Genomic DNA, 22864 nt, shown 5'->3' with positions numbered 1-22864 from the left:
AGGCCATCCAATAGGATTTGAGTACACCTTGTGGGCATATGGGCTAGGGAGCTGACATGTGTCCCTCTTTCCCCTTGTGTACAAAGGAAGCTTGTGTGTGTGTGTGTGTGAGTTTCTCTCTCATCCCCTACTTCTTGGGCTCGCCCCCTCCTTCATAGGGTTTGAGAAAGACTTTTGGGACACACACAAAGCATCCAATTTTCCTAGGCTTTTGACCTTTGAATTTTGGAACCTTAGCATTTTGGAAGTCTTAATGGGCTGAACCTTAGGGTCTTTGCCATTGTTTCACATTGGTCTTTTGCATATGGCCTCCCCTTTGGATCCCTATTTTCCCTCCTTTGAATCCCTACCATGGCCGGTCTGCTAGCTTAACCAATATTCTAGCTTTTTCTCCCGTGGCACTTCCCCATATTAAATGATCAGTTTAACATGAGAAAATCATTTAGGAGAATTAGATATTGATTATTATGACAAATACTACCACTACTGGCATTCTCATAGGCTGAGCATTGGAGCTAGGGAGATCTAGACGACCGCGATTGAGGAGAGGAGCTACACAGTATCGACGGAGACTACATCAGAGGATTCGAGCCATACTTTCTTGACGTCCAAAGTGCAGATGAGGATGGATCTCTACCATATCCCCCCCCCCCCCTCTTTTCTCTCATTGTACTAGACATTGTACTGGGCACCTTTTGTATTAGTTGGCACATCCATACAGTCCCCGCTTGTAGTAGTTGTATTTTTTGTTTCAGTTCTTTTGATTCCGGACTTGGTATCAGATTCACTATGTTGTAACGGCTTGGTCTCATAGGTCATTTTGGCCTTTTGAAGACGTTAATATATCATTTCATTTCATTTCCCTCGCGTAGACTCTTAGCCTCTGGTAGATGTTAATTAAGATTTCTTCTCTTTCTCTCTCTCTCTCTCTCTCTCTCTCTCTCTCTCTCTCGTAGGCCTCAGCCTCAGCACGAGTACACAACAGCAGCGCGCAGGTCTCAGGGCACCAAGACAGTAGAGCGTGGGCTCTTAGGGCAGCGAGCAACGCCCCCCCCCCCCCCCCCCCCCCCCCCCCCCCCTGTGTGTGTGTGTGTGTGTGTGTGTGCACAAAGCAGGTGATCAATTGGTTGTGGGCTGACGAGCTGCACATAAAGCAGGTGATGAGCTGCACACAGTACCCTCTACTGCCACACTGCTCTCTCTGCTGGTCGTGGGCTGCACCTAACGAGCTTCTGGTTGTGTTGTCGCCAATGCTGCCTTTCGATACATATATTAAGGCTCTGTTTGATTAATACAAAGGCAAGCAAGGGGGCAGCTCCATCCTACTGAGGAGGGGGGACAGCTTGCTAAAATGAGCTGCTGAACCACTTTTGTCCAATGTAATCAGCAATGGAGACCAAGAGCGGCTCACCCATGTGCAAGTCTTCCCCGCCAGTCACAAAGGCAACATTCATGGTCATGAACAAAAGTGTAAAAAGAAACGAAAGAGTGGAAAACGGAGATGGAAGGATGGTGGAAGGAGAAGGACAACCTCATCCAAATGGTCTTCAACAAGAGCAAGCAATGGAAAAAGGAGAAAGAAGACCTTCATGCGAAAGTCTAAGCGCTCTGAGAGGAGATCTCAGCCCTCAAACGAGAGCTTGCAGAAACTAGAGCGGGGAGTGGACTTGAAGAAGGAGAAATCCAGCCCTCGATGATAGAGGAACTCAAAGTCATCAAAGAACAAATGCGGAAGATCAAAGAAGAAGAGAAGCAACATGAGGCGAAGATGTTCTCATGGGTGGATATAACCACAAAAGCACCAAAAGAAGGTAGATGAGGCCGAGAAATGGATAGAAGTCGCCAAGAAAGTAGAAGGGAAAGAACCAACAGTCATCCCCACTCCCACAATCATCAACTTGACCCTAGAGGAAGAGCAAAGGAGGAAGGCTAGAGCTCTACATGTACGAGTGACTGTTCTAAAAGACCATGATGATGTGGAGGGGAAGTTAAAGAACTTCTAATTATAATGGGTAGTGAGGCCACTCACACAAAGACATAGAGAGTGGGGAAGAAGAGAGAAGGAAATGGGGAGACTTTAAAGGAGAGAGCATTGATCCTTCTCTTTTCCTCCATGGAAGCAAACAAGGATTTCTTGAAGAGGCATCCTACACTAAAGAAAACGGGGATATTGCTTGGGGACGGCCTCACACTCTCACAGCTTGCTCATATGAAAGAAGTTATGCCTGAGATAAGGACAGCCCGAGAGAAAGGTGTAGTAGGGCTACAGTGTCACTGGCATGGGACAAGCAGTAGTTGCAGTTGGGCTTGAGTTCACACTGGGCGGACTCTCGCGTGGACAATGACACGTGGCATGTATTACGGATGGTGGTCCAGTGGACTCTGTGGCCAGATCACCACCACCTCAATTAGAAGATAGCCTTAGCTGGATTGGGATATCTGCCAGCTGTTGGTGGCTCTTAGGAGATACTTATGAGTGGTTGGTTCCAGTCGTGGGAGGGATCATCATCCACTTTGTATGGTTTAGCGGCTAGCCTTGTGTCCTGAGTCTAGAGTCCTGCACGCCACTGGCACTCTTCCTGCATATTAGAGCCTCGACACCCCCATTGTACCTTGAGTCCTGAGCTTGGAGTTGTGTGTGCTGCCAGCCAGAGTTGTATGGTTCTTTGAGCTTGTCGAGTTCCATTGAGTTGAGTCTGTAGTTGTGTTTTGAGTTGTATTATGCCTTGAGTCATATTCCGCTTCTGTGTTTGAGTCATGTTCCAATGTGATGTTTCTTCTGTTGGAGTGAGGTTTCATGCATACTGCACTGAGGAGCACCCACTCTAGAGAGCACGACACCTTTTCCTCGCTACAGGTGCTCTCATTTTTGGCACGCCCGGTGGGACCTCAACTAAAATCTCACTCCGTGTAGAGAGCAGAGTCAAGTCGAGGAGCTGCTTGTTTTAGCTCTCTACTTGTCTTGCTCTATTGAGTTAGACTGTGTCTACTTAGTCTTAGTTCTAGATCTGTTGGTCTAGTCTCTCGTCTTGGTCTAGTCTCTCTGGTCCAGGTCAAGCCAAGTGGTCCAGTCACTCGCCTTGGTCTAGTCTCTCTCGTCCATGTCCAACCAAGTGGTCCAATCTCTCCCTCGCCTTGTTCCAGTGGCGATTCGACCAGTTTTCAGCAAGTTAAAGGTCTTCGTGTCCAAAGCTTGGGTGGGCTTTTGGTTACTGTATGATACATACAAGGCAGTCAAAAGAGTGACAAAGCCCACTATTAAGTCCTTTGAAGTATTACCATAGAAAGCGTCAATCCTTCGTGCCAAGTAGAATTCCACCAGCCCCGTTACCCCTATCTTCCCCTACAGCTACCTCCTGTCCCTCAACCATTTCTACACCTCCCTTGTCACCCCCATCAATAAAGTTCTCATCCCCCGTGTTACAGCAAGCTCCAGTGCAACAAGCTCCTGCACAGACAACCATGGAGGAGCTCACAAGCGTTCTCGCTAAAGTGAACATCAAGTTCCCGACTTTCAAAGGTCTCTCTACAGAGGATGCCGACGACCATGCTTGAAGGTTTGTATCCCTCTGTAGGGGGCGGCGAGGTCTCAACAGAGAAGATGCCTACTTAGTACTCTTTCCATCCACCTTGGATGGCTTAGCCGACAAATGGTACAGTCAGTTTGCAGAGAACCACTTTACAACTTGGGCCACATTATGACAACAGTTCTGTGAAGCTTTCGGGCCAGGGGACTTCCAAGAGAAGGTTCTGGATTAATTGGCCAACCTGATGCTCCAACCCAATGAGACTTTTGTAGAACTCATGATCAGAACCAAGTCTTTGGTCGCTAAGCTTCCTCAGCAACCAGGTGAATTTATAGTTAAGAAGTGGGTGGAGAAGGCTCTTCCCAAAATCTCTCAGAAAAAACTCCGAGAGAGTCTCCGACCTGATGCCACTCTAGAGGAGTTTGTCGCGGCTGCTACTAGGATAGGAGCTAGAAAGATGTTCACTGAATCCCCTCAGGTAGAGACCACCTCAATGTCTTTGAAAAGTCCTTCTAATCCTTTAACTTCTTTACACAGGGAACTAGAAGCCCTAAAGTTCCAGCGAGCTCTTCAAGAGGAGAGGTCCTTCTCTCTTAGAGAAGAGAAGCATCCACATCACGAGGCTTTGAAACAGATCAAGCGCGAGCTAGAAGAGCTCAGGTCTCAGCAAGAGACTAAGGCTGTGTTTTGGTGTAGCTCATGCCGTTCGCCAAGGCACCCCCCACACGAATGCCCCCCTTCAGGCTTACTGCCACTTCTGTAACAAGTCTGGACATGAGGACAAGGTTTTCTACTACCTCAAGGGATTGCGACAAATACAACAAAGTCTTGGTGCTACTCTTCGACAAGGGCCAGCACATGCATCCAACATGGTTTCTCCCTGTGGCCATCCAAACCACATGCCACCTTTATTGACAGCCCCTCCTATGCAAGGTATGCAAAGTACTTTTCCCTCTCAGAGCTTTTATCATGCCCATTCTCCCTGCATCCAACATGGTTTCTCCCTGTGGCCATCCAAACCACATGCCACCTTTATTGACAGCCCCTCCTATGCAAGGTATGCAAAGTACTTTTCCCTCTCAGAGATTTTATCATGCCCATGCTCCCTCATCCCCTCAAAGCTTCTATGCCTCCACCTCCAACTCCATGCACCAGGAGCAAGGACCACCTCACCCTTTGACTCGCCCATTGAATCGGCCCATTTTGTGCTACAGATGTGGGGAGTATGGCCATTACCAAAGCAAATGTCCCCTGCCAGACGGGTCCCCTCCCTGCCGTCATTGCCTTGAAGCGAAGGATCACTACAGTAAGGATTGTCCCAAACTTCGTGCATCTATGTCTTCGAACCCAATTCAAAGCCAAAATGAGTTTACCTTTCCCAAGATCAATCTAATAGCAGTTAGCACCATTCCTCAGCCGCCCCCTTTTGCCCATGTGGTTTTCATTCTTGAGCAGTAGTTGAGCAGATGGGCAAAGAGAGAGGATATACGCGCAGTCGGGCGGCAGGAAGGATTCAGGAGAGGTTTTTCTACTCTTGACCAGATTCTGACACTCAAGAGCCATTATTGAGGAGGGCAGGTCACATGGGAGACGGATATACTGTACCTTTGTGGACTTCCGCAAAGCATTTGACACATTGCCCAAAGCTATATTGATGCGTAGACTGCAGGAGATGGGAGTACCTACAGAGCTGATTTGGGAAATTATGGCATTGTACAGGTCAGTAGGGGGGCACATACGCACTTTAAAGGAGTTATCTACATTGGTTCACTTCACTATCAGGGTGAAGCAGGGCTGCCTGCTCTCTCCTACTCTATTTGGTATGTATGTGGACGAGGTTTCAGACTATATTGAGAGAGATGGTGATAGAGGTGCACAGCTGGCAGGGGCATGGATTCCACTATTGTTACATGCTGATGACATTGTGTTGATCTCCGACTCTCCGGAGGGGATGCAGCGTCACTTGGGTCCTGTGCACAGGTTTGCCATGATAGTGGTTTGTGTGTCAACCTTGGTAAAACCAAGGTTATGGTGTTTGACACCACCCATAGTGGATAAGGAGATCAGCACCTGCATTCACATACGGCCATGAGACAGTGAAGTACATAGATGCTTACACTTACCTTGGGGTGGTCTTTAGTGGGCTGGCATTTTCATTGAGGAGAGTAATAGAGACTAGACTGACCAAAGCCTATGCAGCATTGGGTGGATTGGAGCGGATGCGTTGACATTCAATTTTAGGAACCTCGAACGAAGCTGTGATTTTTCCGGTGGCTTCCGCATTGCTCTATGGGGTTCAGATATGGGGCCTTCACTGGACCGTCATGGGAGGTCGTGTCACACTGATGGATTGGGAGACATGGAGAAGCCTCTGGTCTGTGATGGATGGGAAGACATGGAGAAGCCTCTGGTCCGTATGATCTCACAACTTATTAGAGCCAAGGCTTCAGTACCACATGACATTATTCGAGCAGTAGAGGCCAGGACATGTCCCCTATGTCACATGGAGCGTGAGACAGAGTTGCACTACACATGCCATTGCCCAATTTACTATGAGATACGAGGCCGCTTTCATTGCTTGTTCAGAGAGGGCTTTGGACCACCCTCTAGAGTCATGGGGTATGAGCACCAAAGATGTCTGGGGACTGTTTTTGCTTGAGTTGCACAGACACACACACACACACACACACACACACACACACACACACACACACACACACACACACACAGAGAGAGAGAGAGAGAGAGAGAGAGAGAGAGAGAGAGAGAGAGAGAGAGAGAGCCTGAAGAGGGAGAGACCAGCCAATCTCAGAGACGGATCACAGATTTCTTTAGAGCAGACACTGGGCAGCCGGAGGAGTAGCTACCACAACAGAGCTCACACTCTCCTCACATCAAAGGCACACTGATTGATCGAGCGACCGAGCTAGGAAGATGGAGAGGCCTCTAGTCTCTATGATCTCTCGGATGAAGATGGCTTTCTATAGAGTGCAAGTCTCCAACTAACAGAGGATGGATATGTGATCAGTGTGGCCTATATGGACACTTATTTATTATATGGTATACGATGTGCTATTGGTTAGATGCGCACATCATTGCATCAGCTAGAGATTGAGACTGGCAAATTTAGGAGAGTACCCGCAAAAGCCAGGATATGCCAATTGTGTCATATAGAGCCAGAGACTGAGTTACATCACAGTCATTGTTTGGTATCTGTGAGATACAATTCAGCTTTCACTGTCTATTCAGAGAGGGCTTTGGACTGTTGGCTAGAGTCATGAGATATCAGGATCAAAGATGCCTCGGGTTGTTTTTGCTAGAGCTGCATAGACACACGGAGAGTCTCTTGAGGAGACCAGGCAATGGGAGACATTCATAGAGGGCGATCACTGACTTCTTTAGAGGAGAGACTCAGCAGCCAAATGGACATGCTTCACAGCTCACTTCAAAGCCCACTTATACCAGAGGTATATTAGTGGACAGATCCACTAAACTCGGGATAGCTAGACGCCCACGTCTTGGAGGGTGACCACAACATCGACGGAGGCTGGATCAAGACTATTCTAGCAGGATATGGAAGACGCCCAGTACAATTAATTATAGAGGCGGACATTGACAAAGCTCTTCAGCGACTGATGTAATACTTTCTCGGACAACGCCCGATGCGGGGCATCCTTGGGCATTGATGATGATGATTTCAGTCTGATGATTTTAGTCTTTTAGTTTAGTCTTTCACCTTACTTCATTTTATTTTTGTACCCAGACATTGGATTAGATCCACAACGACTATATCAGTTTGGTCTCAGTGGTCATTTTGGCCTTTTGAAGACGTTCAATATAACATTTCATTTTATCTCTCTCTCTCTCTCTCTCTCTCACACACACACACACTCTCTCTCTCTCTCTCTCTCTCTCTCTCTCTCTCTCTCTCTCTCTGTCTCTCTCTCTCTCTCTCTCTCTCTCTCTCTCATATTCTGACACTCAAAATGTGGATTTCTGCAAAGCCTTTGATACAGTGCCCAGAGCTTGATTGATGTGAAGACTGCAGGAGATGGGGGTACCCAAAGAGTTGATTTGGGGGATCATGGCTCTATACAAGTCAGTAGTGGGGCATGTACGCACTCCAAAGGGGATTTCTGATTTGGTTCGCTCCACTAGTGGGGTGAACCAGGGCTGTGCGCTATCTTCTACGCTATTTAGCATGTATGTGGATGAGGTTGCTAACTACATTGAGAGGGATGGTGATAGAGGAGCACAATTGGTAGGGACATGGATCCCACTATTGTTATATACTGATGATATTGTGTTGATTTTTGGCTCCGCGGAGGGGATGCAAAGCCATTTAGATTCTTTGCACACATTTGCCCACGATAGTGGACTGTCTGTTAACCTAGGGAAAACCAAGGTTATGGTGTTTAACACCACACCATAGTGGGTCGGGAGGTTAGCACCCACTTTTACATATGGCCAGGAGATGCTGGAGTATACAGATGCATACACCTATCTTGGGGTAGTCTTCAGTGGACCGGTCTTTTCATTGAGGAGAGCAACAAAAACTAGATTGACGAGAGCTTATGCAGCCTTGGGATGATTGGAGAAGATGCGTTCGCAGGTTCAGTTTCAGGAACCTCGAACAAAGCTGTGACTTTTCGACACTCTAGTGGCTTCAGCTATTCTTTATGGGGTTCAGATTTGGGGACCCTTGGTGGACCACCATGGCAGATCTAGTAGCACTGATGGATGGAGATGTATGGAGAGGCCTCTAGTCTCTATGATCTCTCGGATGATTCGGGCTAAGGCTCAATGCCACATGAAATTATTCGAGTGGAGCTAGCTGCCCCCCCTCTTGTGGTCGAGACCCTTAGTAGATCAGTATCCTTCATGCATATTCTTTGAGACCTCCCCAGAGACAGATATGCTCGGCTAGCCCTTGAGTTATCTCGATAGTTAGCGCTACAAGGGAACATAGCATGCTGGTATGGACAGATCACTTCATGGTTTCAGTCACATGGCTTTAGCATGGATAGACTGCCTTCATTCGAGTACTCCTTGGATGCTCCCTCCCTATCTCTCACACGGACAAAGACCACTAGACTCATACGTCAAGATTTGATTCAGCTAGATACCAGGAGCACATGGATACAACCGACACATGATTTGGCTACACAGATGGCTTTCTATAGAGAGCATCTTCTCTTACTAACAGAGGATGGATATGTGATCAGACCGGCCTATATGGACACTCATTTATCCTATGGGATACAATGTGCTATTGGTCAGATGCGCATCTCATCACATCAGCTAGAGATTGAGACTGGCAGATTTAGGAGAGTGCCAGCAGAGGCCAGGATATGCCAATTGTGTCATATAGAGCAAGAGACAGAGTTACATCACATTTGTCATTGTCCCGTATAGTATGAGATATGAAGCCGCTTTCACTGTCTATTCAGAGAGGGCTTTGGACCATTGGCTAGAGTCATGAGATATGAGGATGAGAGATGCCTCGGGTTGTTTTTGCTAGAGCTACGTAGACACAAGGAGAGTCTCTTGAGGAGATTGGGCAATGGGAGACATTCACAGAGGGAGATTACTAACTTCTTCAGAGCAAGGACTCAACAGCTAGATGAGCATGCCTCACAGCAGACTTCAGAGCGCACTTATATCAGAGGTATATTAGTTGACAGAGCCATTGAGCTCGGGAGAGCTAGACGCCCACGTCTACGAGGGCGACCACGACATCGACGGATTCTTCATCAAAGGATCAGGACTATTCTAGCACGACATGGGAGACGCCCAATACGACTATTTACAGAGGGGGACATTGACGAAGCTCTTCAGTGACCGATGCAGTACTTTCTCGGACAACGCCCGATGCCGGGCATTCTCGGGCACGGATGATGATGATGAGGATGATGATTTTAGTCTTTCACTTTACTTCACTTTCACTCCATTTTTACTTCATTTTATTTTTGTACCCATACATTTTATTTTTATGCCCAGACATTGGATTAGATCCACCAAGATTGTATCAGTTTGGTCTCATAGGTCATTTTGGCCTTTGTTTAATATACGGTTCCTGGACATGCCCACCTATCAGCACCTTCTTTACCACTCAGCCATTGACAAGTGAGGACTAGCAGGGCATATGATCATGATGGTCTAGTAGCAGAGCACTTTACACATGCTAGAGATAAGTTGGTAGAGGTTCTTGCAGTGTTGTTCAATCGTGCCATGTGTGAGGGGTTACCTGAGACTTGGAGGTTGTCTACTAGTGTGCCTATCTTCAGAACAGGTGATTCTATAGAGCCTGGGAATTACCGCACTATTATGGTTGGGCACACATTGGCACGGTTGTATGCATCCATTCTTGAGCAGCAATTGAGTAATTGGGTAGAGGGTGAGGGTGTAGGAGCAAAGGGCCAAGCCGGTTTCAAGAGGGGTTTCTCCACTTTTGATCATATTCTGACACTCAGAGCCATCATTGAGGAGGGCAGCTCACATGGGAGACGGATTTATTGTAGCTTTGTGGATTTCCTCAAAGCATTTAACATGGTACCGAGAGCTCGATTGATGCACAAACTGCAGGAGATGGGGGTGCCCATAGTGTTGATTTGGGGGATTATGGCTCTATACAGATTAGTGAAGGGACATGTACGCACTCCGGAGGGGATATCTAATCTAGTTCACTCCACCATTGGGGTGAAACAGGGTTGCCCATTGTCTCCTACTCTATTTGGTATGTATGTTGATGAGGTGTCTGATTACATTGACAGAGAGGGTGATAGAGGTGCCCAACTGGCAAGGACGTGGATCCCATTGTTGTTATATGTTGATGATATTGTGTTGATCTTTAACTGACCAGAGGGTATGCAGCGACAGTTGGATGCATTACACAATTTTGCGGAGAATAGTGGATTGTCTGTAAACCTTGGTAAAACCAAGGTTATGGTGTTTAACACCACACCATAGTGGATCAGGAGATCAGCACCGACTTTCATATATGGTCAGGAGATTGTAGAGTATACAGATGCATACACTGACCTTGGCGTCGTCTTCACTGGGCCGAGGTTTTCTTTGGGGAGAGCAACAGAGACTAGACTCACTAGATCTTTTGCGGCCTTGGGAGGCTTGGAGAGGATGTGTTCACAGGTTCAATTCCAGGAACCTCGGACAAAGTTATGTCTCTTTGATACTTTAGTAGACTCAGCTATGTTGTATGAGGTGCAAATATTGGGACCTTCTGTAGGCCAGGATGGTTGGAGACGTATGGAGAGGCCCTTGGTATCTATGATCTCTCGACCGATCAGAGCCAAGGCCTCCGTACCCCATGCTATCATTCGAGCAAAGCTAGCTGCTCCTCCTATGGAGATTGAGGCGCTTACCAGACCAGTCTCCTTTGTGCACAGCTTGTGGGATACTACTAGAGACAGATATGCTAGACTGGCCCTTGAGCTTCTAGACGGTCAGCTTTTCAGGGGGACACTTCATGCTGGTATGCACATATGACATCATGGTTTCAGACGCATGGCTTCACCATGGATAGGCTGGCCCCTTTCTATTACTCTCTTCAGGCACCCTTGATGTCTCTTACACGGGTGGAGATTACTAAACTCATTCGTCAGGACCTGATCCAGTTGGATACTAGGAGGACATGGATAGAGCCGCCACAAGAGTTGGGCACGAAGACGGATTTCTATAGAGAGCATCTTCTCCACCTCACAGGAGATGAGTTTGTGATTTGACCTAGCTACACCACATGTCTCATGGTTTGCGGTGTGCTATTGGTCAGATACGCACATCCTCACATCAGCTGGAGATTGAGACTGGTAGTTTCAGAGGCATACCAGCAAACAGCTGGATATGCTGCTTATGCCAGCTAGAGCCAGAGACAGAGCTACATTACATATGTCATTGCACAGTGTACTATGAGATACGGGGCCATTTCCACTGCTTATTCAGAGAGGGTTTCGATCCTTTCTGTAGGGTCATGAGTTATGAGGATCAGAGATGTCTTGGGCTATATCTACTTGAGCTACACAGATTTAGAGACACTTTTAGGGAGAGATAGAGAGAGACAATCTCAGAGACAAATTACAGATTTCTTTTCCCTAGAGATGGGACAGCTAGAGGAGCAGCCATCACTGCAGAGCTCGGCCCACACTCATTCGACCACTACCGGCACTCTCATCGACCAAGCACTAGAGCTACAGAGATCCAGACGGCCACAATTGAGGAGAGGGACTACACAGCATCGACGGAGACTAAAGCAGAGGATTCGAGCCATACTCTCTCGACATCCAGAGTGTAGATGAGGATGGATTCTAGTAGTAGTAGTATCTTTGTTCTAGTTCTTTTGTACCCATACATGGTATTAGATTCACCATTTTGTAACAGATTGGTCTCACAGATCATTTTGGCCTTTTGAAGACGTTAATATAACATTTCATTTCTCTCTCTCTCTCTCTCTCTCTCTCTCTCTCTCTCTCTCTCTCTCTCTCTCTCTCTCTCTCTCTGACACGGGTAGAGATTAATAGACTCATCGGTCAGGATTTGATCCAGCTGGACACGAGGAGGACATGGATAGAGCCGTTACAAGAATTGGGCACAAAGATGGCTTTCTATAGAGAGCATCTTCTCCACCTCACAGGGGATGGGTTTGTAATTCGACCTAGCTATATGGACACGCATCTTTTACATGGTTTGCGTTGTGCCATTGGCCAGATACGCACGTCCTCACATCAGCTCAAGATTGAGACTGGTAGATTCAGAGGGACACCAGCAGATAACAAAATATGCCGCTTATGCCATCTAGAGCCAGAGATAGAAGTACATTACATATGTCATTGCACAGTGTACTATGAGATACGAGGTCGTTTTCACTGTCTATTCAGAGAAGGTTTTGGGCCTCTATCTAGGGTCATGAGTTATGAGGATCAAAGATGTCTTGGGCTTTATCTACTTGAGTTACACAAGCATAGAGAAACCTTACTGAGGAGAGGTGAAGAGAGACATCCCCAGAGACAGATCACAGATTTCTTTACACTAGATACTGTACACCCAGAAGAACAGACAGAGGAGCAACCAGCGACGGTGGAGAGGTCTACCCGCACTACTGGCATTCTCATAGACCGAGCATTGGAGCTAGGGAGATCTAGACGACCCCGAGGGAGGAGAGGAGCTACACAATTTCGAAGGAGGCTATGGCAAAGGATTCAAGCCATACTTTTTCGTCGTCCAGAGTGCAGATGAAAATGGATCTCTACTCCCCTCTGATATTGTCTTCACATTGTACTGCTTAGTTTAGGATCCCGCAGTATTTATATTTTGTTATCCTAGTTTAATTTATTTTGTTAATCTGACTTTGTATCAGATACACCGCATTGTAACTTTCTGGTCTCATAGGTCACTTTGGCCTTTTGAAGACGTTGATATAACATTTCATTTCATTTCATTTCTCTCTCTCTCTCTCTCTGCAGCAGCGCGCGTAGGGTGAGCAGTAACGCGCAGCACCACAGCGCGCAAGTTTCTCCCTCAATACCACAGCGTGTCGTCCTCTTTCTCTCGCGAGCAGGCTTCAGCCTCAGCACCACAGCGCGCAGGTTTCAGCCTCAGCACCACAGTGTGCAAATTTCGGCCTCAGCAACACAGTGCGCAAGTTTTCAGCCTCAGTACCACAGCGCACAGGTTTTAAGGCAGGCTGGGGTTGTTGAACGTACAGGGCTGCAGAAACGAAAAGGGAGCAGGTCACTGGCGCACCCTCTCTCTCTCTCTCTCTCTCTCTCTCTCTCTCTCTCTTTATCAACACAGCGCTAGAGACTTCCCATCGCCGTCACCCTCTGCAGTGCCCACCAGCTTTACCGGCTTGCAACGTTAATCAAGTAAGGGTCTCTCTCTCTCTCTCTCTCTCTCTCTCTCTCTCTCTCTCTCTCTCTCTCTCTCTCTCTCTCTCTCTCTCTCTCTCTCTCTCTCTCGCGCGCGCGCGCGAGTAGGCTTGGCTGGCGGGACTGATGACTGCACAGGGGAGGAAGCTCGCAAACAAGTTGGCAGGGGTCTCCATGTGCAGGTTGCTTCTTTGCGTGCGCAGGCCGTGAGACAGTCCCACAGAGGGGGCTGCGTTTAGGCAACGGAAAAGTCCCACCTAAGGGACTGTGTTATTTGTTGGACAGTTTTGGTCATTGCTTCTTGCTCTTGCTTTATGGTTGATGGCCACAGTGGGCTGGGGTTGTGCTTCTTCCCGCTTCGGGCTGCGGACTATTGAATCTCCGGTCAAAAATCTCTCATACGCATAGGATTGAGTGGACAGTTCAGTGTGCGGAATGGTAAGTGAGCCCGATACATCTCTTGAACAACAAAGCATGGAAGCAATCTCCTCTGCACATGACACGGAAGCCGTCAATGTCTCACCTGTTTGCAAATCGCGAGCAAACGCAACCTTCATGCTCACGAACAAGCGGATGGCGCAGATGGAGAGAGAAATGAAGGAGTGGAAAACAGAGATGGAAGGATGGTGGAAGGAGAAGGCCAATCTCCTTCAGATGGTCTTCAATGAAGGCACACAATGGAAGAAGGAGAAAGAGAGCCTTAACGCAGAAATACCGACACTCAAAGAAGAAGTCTCAGCCCTCAAACAGGAGAATCCAAACGCCGAGATATGGACACTCAAAAAAGAAGTCTCAGCCCTTAAACAGGAGCTTGCTGATAGAGTAAGCAGTGGACTAGAGGAAGGCGAATTTCGGCCCTCGGTTATAGATGAAATCAAGGAAATCAAGGACCAGGTAAGGATGATCACGGAGGAAGAGAAACCGAGTGTGGCAAAGACATCTTCATGGGCGGAGATGATAACAAGGACACAGAAAAAGGCGGACGAGGCCGAAAAATGGATTGAGGTCGCTAAGAAAGGAAAAGGTCAAGAAACTCCTTGTACACCGACGCTTATCAACATGACCCTTGAAAAGAAACAAAGAAGGCGGATGCGAGCATTGCATGTGAGAGTGACCGGTCTCAAGGACATAAACAATGTGGAGAAAGAGGTCACAAGCCTTACATCCATGATGGGGATGGAGAAGCCTTTGCACACAAAGGCATGGAGGGTAGGTAAGAAAAGTGATGGCACGGGAGAGTCTTCAAAGGGGAGAGCTCTCATACTACGGTTCCCCTCGTTGGAAGAGAAGAAGGAATTCTTGAGGAAGAGGCCTACTCTCAAAAAGACGGGTATTTTCCTCGGTGATGACCTGACTCTCTCACAGCTTGCACATATGAGAGAGGTAATGCCAGAGATTATAGCGGCAAGGGAGAAGGGAAAGATAGCCTTCTACAGAGATGGACGTTGGTGATTTTAGAGCGGCGCACTGCATGACGGTGCGAGACCTATGGGACCACACTGAAGATGGCTAACTGGAATTGTAATGGGTCTATGAGGTTGGACGTGGGGGCATTTGAGGACAGTTTCAAAGACAAGGATATTGTATTCTTCTGAGAGACTCATCAGGCCCCTGGACAGGTGATGCCACATGTGGTGGGATACAGATGGGAGACAGCTTACAGGACAAATGCGAGATCTGAGCATGGGAGTAGAGGGTCAGGAGGAGTAGCAGTGCTATTCAGAGAGAAACTACAATCATTACTACATATTGTACGAAGAGATGATCATGCTAAATATATGTGGGTGAGATTGAGAGCTGACACAGGTCGATTCCTATATATTGCCATCTGTTACTTTCCTCCCAATACATTAGTGTATAGTGCATCCAGAGGGCAGTCACCTTTCTCTATTCTAAATGATGACATATGGGAGTTTTCTAGGGATGGTGATATCATTCTCCTAGGGGACTTCAATGCCCGAACGGGCAACTCGCAGAAAACCTTACACGACACTTCAGATGAGATGCTTAGAGAGCTGGACGTGGGTGAGTTGGGACTTGACAGATGCTCAGATGACAGAGAGCAGACGGAGTATGGGAGATACCTCACGGAAATGACGACTACACATGGATTAGCCATACTTAATGGCTTACAGCAATTTCCTAGAGCAGCCGGTTTCACATGCTTTCCACACAGACATGGGGCCAGTACAGTGGATTATGTTATGACACAACCGAGCTTGTCCCTGCATTCAAGATTTCACAGTGGGAGCCAAGCCAGTGGGCATAGCAGTCGATCATGCTCTCTTGACACTGTCTGTTAAATTTCAGTATAGTACAACCCAGACATCAGGAGGCAGGTCACACACCCGCTATACATTTACTCCAGAGACTGATTTCGTTTATACAGAGGAGATTTGGGACCATCTATTGGAAGGCACAGCTGGCACAAATAGTACAGGCCTTTCAGTGGAGGAGCGCACCACTCTACTGACTGAGACACTGCATGGGGCTGCATCAGTGTCATACCCACACACTTAGCCGGGGCAAGAGACGACATTCTGGGAGCATGCCCCAGAATAGTTGGTATGATGAGGAGTGTAGAGAGATGAGAGCCTAGCTTCAGAGGGATCTTCTTTTAGGAGTCATCACTTACACACAGTCTCGGATTGCTTTCCGACGCCTTGTGCGACGGAAGAAGCGAGCTTACCTAGCTCAGATGGAGCGAGACTTATATAAGATGTTCTTGAGTAGGGACTCAGGAGAGGCATGGCGACTCTTCCATGAGCACTCCCCTCCCCCAATGATTACTTCACCTGATGTGTGGGGCCAATATGCGACATCATTATATACGGTTCCTGGACAGGAACCCCTTCCAGACCCCACCAAGCCTTGCCCAGCTACGAGCACTTTCTTTACACCTGAGATGGTGCAAAGGGCCATCGACAGGATGAGGACCGGGAAGGCATATGATCATGATGGTCTAGTAGCGGAGCACTTTATACATGCCAGGGATATGCTGATGGAGGTTCTCGCAGTGTTGTTCAATCGGGCCATGTGTGAGGGATTACCTGAGACTTGGAGGTTGTCTAATATTGTGCCCATCTTCAAGGATGGTGACCCTACAGAGCCTGGGAACTACCGCACTATTATGCACTATTATGGTTGAACACACATTGGCACGGTTGTATGCATCTATTCTGGAGCAACACTTGAGTAATTGGGCAGAGGGCGAGGGTGTACGAGCAGAGGGTTAGGCCGGCTTCAGGAAGGGTTTCTCCACTCTTGATCATATTCTGACACTCAGGGCCATCATTGAGGAGGGCAGAGCACATGGGAGACGGATCTATTGTAGTTTGGTGGATTTTCGCAAAGCATTTGACATGGTACCAAGAGCTCGATTGATGCGTAGACTACAGGAGATGGGGGTGCCCATAGAGGTGATTTGGGGGATTATGGCTTTGTACAGATCAGTGATGGGACATGTACGCACTCCGGAAGGGGTATCTGATTTAGTTCACTCTACTATTGGAGTGAAACAGGGATCGTGTGTAAACCTAGGTAAAACCAAGGTTATGGTGTTTAACACCACACCGCAATGGGTCAGGAGATCAGTACCTACTTTCAAATATGGTCAGGAGATTGTGGAGTATACAGATGCATACACTTACCTGGGGGTAGTCTTTACTGGGCCGAGATTTTCTTTGAGAAGAGCAGCAGAGACTAGACTAACTAGAGCTGGTGCGGCTTTGGGAGGAATGGAGAGGATGTGTTCGCAGGTTCAGTTCCAGGAACCTAGGACAAAGTTATGGCTCTTTGATACTTTGGTTGCCTCTACTATGTTATATGGGGTGCAGGTTTGGGGACCTTCTGTAGGCCAGGATGGTTGGAGGCGTATGGAGAAGCCCCTGGTATCTATGATCTCTCGGCTGATTAGAGCCAAGGCTTCCGTACCGCATGATATCATTCGAGCGGAATTAGCTGCCCCCCCTATGGAGATTGAGGCGCTTACCAGACCAGTCTCCTTTGTACACAGTCTGTGGGATACTACCAGAGACAGATATGCCAGGATGTCTCTAGAGTCCTCCAGACAATTAGCTCTTAATGGGGATACATCGTGCTGGTATGCACAAATGGCATCATGGTTTCAGACACATGGTTTCACCATGGACAGGTTGCCTCCTTTTCAATACTCTCTACAGGCACCCTTGAGGTCTCTGACACGGGTAGAGAATAATAGACTCATTCGTTAGGATCTGATCTAGCTGGACACGAGGAGGACATGGATAGAGCTGATAGAGGAGTTGGGCACAAAGATGGCTTTCTATAGAGCATCTCTTCTCCACCTCACGGGGGATGGGTTTGTGATTAGACCTAGCTATATGGATACGCATCTTTCTCATGGTTTGCGTTGTGCCATTGGCCAGATACGCACGTCCTTACGTCAGCTCGAGATTGAGATTAGCAGATTCAGATGGACACCAGCAGATAGCAGGATATGCCGCTTATGCCATCTAGAGCGAGAGACAGAGGTACATTACATATGTCATCGCACAGTGTACTATGAGATACGAGGCCGTTTTCATCGTCTATTCAAAGAAGGTTTTGGGCCTCTATCTAGGGTCATGAGTTATGAAGATCAAAGATGTCTGGGGCTATATCTACTTGAGTTACACAGGCATAGGGAAACTTTACTTAGGAGAGCTAATGAGAGACAACCCCAGAGACAGATCACAGATTTCTTTACACTAGATATTGTACACCCCGAAGAACAGACAGAGGAGCAGCCAACAGTGGAGAGGTCTACCCGCACTACTGGCATTCTCATAGACCGAGCATTGGAGCTAGGGAGATCTAGACGACCCCGATGGAGAAGAGGAGCTACACAGTTTCGAAGGAGGCTACAGCAAAGGATTCGAGCCATACTTTTTCGTCGTCCAGAGTGCAGATGAGGGTGGATCTCTATGAAGATGGATCTCTACTTCCCTCCCATATTGTCTACACATTATACTGCTTAGTTCACACATTTCACGCCTTTCACCTTTCACACCTATCAGATTCGTTTAGGATTCCACAATATTTATATTTTGTTATCCTAGTTGAATTTATTTTGACAATTTTGTCAATCTGACTTTGTATCAGATACACCGCATTGTAACTTTCTGGTCTCATAGGTCACTTTGGCCTTTTGAAGACGTTAATATAACATTTCATTTCATTTCATTTCTCTCTCTCTCTCTCTCTCTCTCTCTCTCTCTCTCTCTCTCTCTCTCTCCCCCCCACATGCCATTCACTTTTCCTCTTCCATTCAAAATCGAAGCATCTCCCAAGATTCGCATTAAAACAAATGAGTTCAACCACTTGCTTGGCTATATGTGACACTATATTGAAGTATCAAAAAGTCTTAAGGGCCATTATGGTGTTGTTTTCTCTCTCCCTCTCTTTCCTTCTATATGTAAAGTGGTGGATGTCAGTCAATGGCATGTTTCTCTTTTTCATCATGGCTCTCGCAATCTTTGCTATGAACTTGTTCTTTCTTTTAGCAACACTTTTTTGCTATGGTGTGCTGGTCTTCTTTCTCTCTCTATCACTCACAGAACCTTCACTCATAGTATCTCTCTCTTCTCTCTCTAGTCTATTGCACATCTCTCAGTACGCATTGAGCACTCATCGTGAGTTATCACGTTAAATCCACTTCTGCTGCACATTGCACGCTACGTGCTTAGAGTTCTTCTAGTTGGGTCTTTTCTGGCAAGGTGCCATGTGGCATGCTCATTTGTTATGTTTGTGGTGTGTCTATTGAAAAGGTTCCTCATCTATTATGGAAATGTACTGCCTCTTGCAATTTGATGGGTCAAATAGCAGATTTCCTTCAAGCTCGTTTCCTTGTGCATCTTTTGGGAAACGTTTTTGGCTGTTTGGCATTCTTGCTCCCGTTCTCAGACAGTCTAGTGTTTTTTTTAATTGGCTCCGGTATTGGTCCATGTGAACTGTTCGGTAGTCGAGAATCGAGCAGTTTTTGGTGAGTTGTCGAAACGGACGTTTTCCTTTTTTAGACAATCTTTGTATCAGTCTTGTTACGATTGTCTGTCTCTACAAGAGATTGAGTCTTGACCCATCATTGCATGCCCTTTCTCAGATGTGTTTTGGCTATGCCTTTGATCACTATGAACTTGGGCATATCTTGTAAATGATATACTCTGGGTTTTCCTCATTTTGAGGTTTCCCCCTAGTAATTCAAAAGTGATTCACCAAAAAACGAAATGCGTGTGTGTGTGTTTTTCTGTGTGTCTGTTTGTATGAACACCTCACTCCTTGGGGCTTTTCATAAGGCTCCGTTTGATGCTTTCACCTTTACTTCACAATCTTGTTGTGATGCCGTCGAGGAAAATTGAAAGTGTTTTTTAGAGCCCAAAATGGGCTTCAAATTTCAAGGGCAGATAGAGTGGTGACTATGATGTTCAATAAGATAGAATACAAGAAGCCCGGGGGTTTTGCCCTATCAAAATTATGCTCCATTCTGACCCCCTTACAAGCCCTATAGCAACCAAAGGCGTCAGCATTCCTATTTTGTAATACAAAGAAGGTCACACCTGTAGTACACAAGCCTCAAATCTCTATTGCCCCATGCATAGTTTTTATATTACTAGTTAGAAACAGCATTGGTAATTAAGTTGCTCAAACATTGAGGAAAAGAAAAATTTGACGAAGGAACTCTAATGAGAACTTGTTTCAGGAGGAAGAGTGTTGGAAGAAAGATGGCATTACTGATGTAGAATATGACAAGCTGACTCGAACTTTGAAATTTCAAACTCTAAAAGCAAGACCGCATTCTATAATACAAGTGAGCATTTTATTACACCTTTCTACTGAAATGAGCCCTCACAAGCAACATTTTGACCAATTAAAAGTAGAATCACATATTAAACCCTTTGTGTGATTAATATCACATGATAATGTGCTGTCTTTGGAAATTCCTTTGGCTACAATGAGATCCATCTTCAAATTTGTTTGTCTTCATGACCAGAGCCGAGTCAAATACTATCCTTATCATTCATGGATTTTGATCCCTAGCTCAGAGATCAAGGCACTTTTTGTGCTGGAAAGCCATGGCAGCATGATTAAAATTGAAGTTGGAAATCGGTGTTGCAAGCTCCTAGACACACCATTTTGTGAGTGCAAACATATCATCGGCCAAGACTTGGACCCAATCATTTTGCTCAAGGTACAAAAGCTCTCTTGGTAAGGATAAACACTAATAACTTTTAATTCACTTTCAAGCTACAGAAGAATGGGTTCATACTAGCTCATCTCTTATGGTAACATAATAGCAATGCTAAGTTATCTGTTTGCTTCATTCCAGAGATTGTCACGATGTGGGTTGCATTTGATGCCTGTTGATACAGATGGAAAGTTGGTTTATTCATGCCTAAAGGTGAGCTTTAACAATATTGGATGGCATTATAATCTAGTGGCTTGCTTGGTTTGTTTTTCAAATATGTCATTAGATATAACAGATCTGGAAGATGTTGCCAGAATTGTTATTGACAATGCTACATTGAATAAAATTGGAAACTAAGTCAAGTCACAGAATTGTTGACAATGCTTCATGCTAATTCAAAAGCACTTTGAGGTCCTTTGGCCTTGGTATTAGCAATTTCTTATTTTAGCCTAATTATCTAGAAGAGCCAATCTTCATGCATTGAACTTCAACAAGGTGTCAGTACAAGGAGGACGTTTCAGTCCTATGAAAGGAATGGTATCCCTTTGAAATTTTTTGCATAGAAAATGATTACATAGGACAAAATTTGTGTGTAGTAGATTACATAAGACTGTCTTTGCTCCATGTGACTCTTCTTCTGAACACGGATAGGTTTTGTGAAGTTAAGGCAGAAATGAAATGAATGTCTTTTGAAGGCCAAAATGACCCGTGAGACCAAAGAGTTACATCATGGTGAATCTGATGCAAGATCTGGAAAAAAAGAAAGAAACTAACTAAATGGAACCACTACTAGAGCTGTAAAAGGTGGGTATCAAGAGCCTGAGGGGTACATATACAAAAGGTTTTTAGTTCTTAGCTTGTGTGTTATAAGTCTAATATACTTTGATGTAGTTTGGAGCAGACCCCTATTTGTAGATGCTTGCACATGTAACAGTGCTAAGGGCCAAGCATATGCATTGACAAAGGATATGATCAGTATGCCAGTTTTCTGAAAAGTGCTCTCTACTTTGATCTTCAGCTCTTTGCAAAAATTCTCAACAAACAATTTATGCATGCTATTCTAGTGTTGTAAGAAATTTTTGTACAAATTCAGCAAATAACTCCATCCTGCAGGGGCATTGCATAACCCAAATGGCATTATTATATACATGGAGGCTCCCTATTCATTGTTGAATGTTGTGTTCTCTCTACCATCCATGGTTACCCATTTCATCAATCATCATGTCTCTAAATGGCAATGGGAATGGATCCTTAATGGTTTGAGGATTAAGCTTTTCTATAGTCCACACATACCGTGAGTTTCCTAGTTCTTCTTAGGACAATTGGGAAGCCAATCACGGCCGTCTACTTCAGCTGAAAACTTGCCTTCGGAAGGTTGATTCCTTCTGTGACCTTTTTTGCACACTTGGATTCATTCTATCGCTACATTTGTAGTGGCCTTGCAGCTCGCTTCAGTGGTATCCTATACTGACACATGTTCGAATCGACATCTTTCAAATAAATGTGTCTTCTCAAAAAACACTAAAAGAGTTCTTTTGCTCTTTGTTTAATCTCAGGCTTCAGATGCTGACTTTTGACCATTTGTGGGTTATAGTGAGCCTACATTCACTCTTCACCTTATTGATTGTCTGGGGGAACCTGGTTGGAGCTTCATCTTTTTGCTTTGCCATGGTGCCAGTTTCCTTTTCGGTTCACGTTGTTGGAGACCGTGGTTCTCGAGGGTCGACCGGGAAAGCACCGGGCCTTTGGCTGTAGACAAGAGCTTAGCAGACGCTCAAACTAGGACAAATGAGTGCAGATAGACTTAATTAAGGTTTCATAAACATATTACTGGTGAGTAGAGAGAGTTTAAGAGAAAAGACTACAAATAAGAGCGCTATTAACTGTTAAGGCAGTAAGAAGCATAGAATCGAGTCACAAAAGATGTTGTCAATTGATAGGTGATACAACTTTAGATTTCTGCATACTCCCGCTTTGGTATGCCCTTTGAATTGCAATCCTCGGATCAGAAAGCTCCTGAAAATTGAACCACCGTCGAGTCTTTCCATGCTCTTGATGCTCCTTCAAACCCTCCTTGATACTCACAAATTGCTCCGAAGAACAAAACTAAAAAAAACTCAACAATAACCCCCAAAAACAACCAAAAATTGGTGTTTATAGAGCCACTTTGGCTATTTTTAGTAAGTCGTGCCCAACCAGACACTTGTCCTTCTCTTTTTAGTAGTTTTACATATGAACCTGCCACTTAGATGCTT

At 45.9% G+C, this 22864-nt stretch overlaps 1 protein-coding gene across 9 annotated transcripts in view; it reads left to right on the top strand.

Annotated features, from left to right (window-relative positions):
- Positions 1 to 22864, top strand: part of LOC147463659 (uncharacterized) — a 122581-nt gene that overhangs the window by 49118 nt on the left and 50599 nt on the right. For 8 of the 9 annotated variants that reach the window (XM_086490060.1, XM_086490046.1, XM_086490067.1 and 5 more), the window contains 3 exons: positions 20124 to 20231; positions 20415 to 20612; positions 20751 to 20822. In XM_086490060.1, coding sequence (XP_086346186.1) covers positions 20124 to 20231; positions 20415 to 20612; positions 20751 to 20822 — 378 coding nt within the window. The remainder of the gene's footprint in view (positions 1 to 20123; positions 20232 to 20414; positions 20613 to 20750; positions 20823 to 22864) is intronic. The other variant, XM_086490041.1, reaches the window with a different exon arrangement.

The sequence above is a fragment of the Adiantum capillus-veneris genome, chromosome 2 (genome assembly GCF_014529385.1).
Source record: "Adiantum capillus-veneris isolate H3 chromosome 2, ASM1452938v2, whole genome shotgun sequence".
Lineage (NCBI taxonomy): Eukaryota > Viridiplantae > Streptophyta > Polypodiopsida > Polypodiales > Pteridaceae > Adiantum > Adiantum capillus-veneris.
The sequence above is the reverse complement of the archived record's forward strand: the minus strand, read 5'-3'. Positions and strand labels throughout refer to the sequence as shown.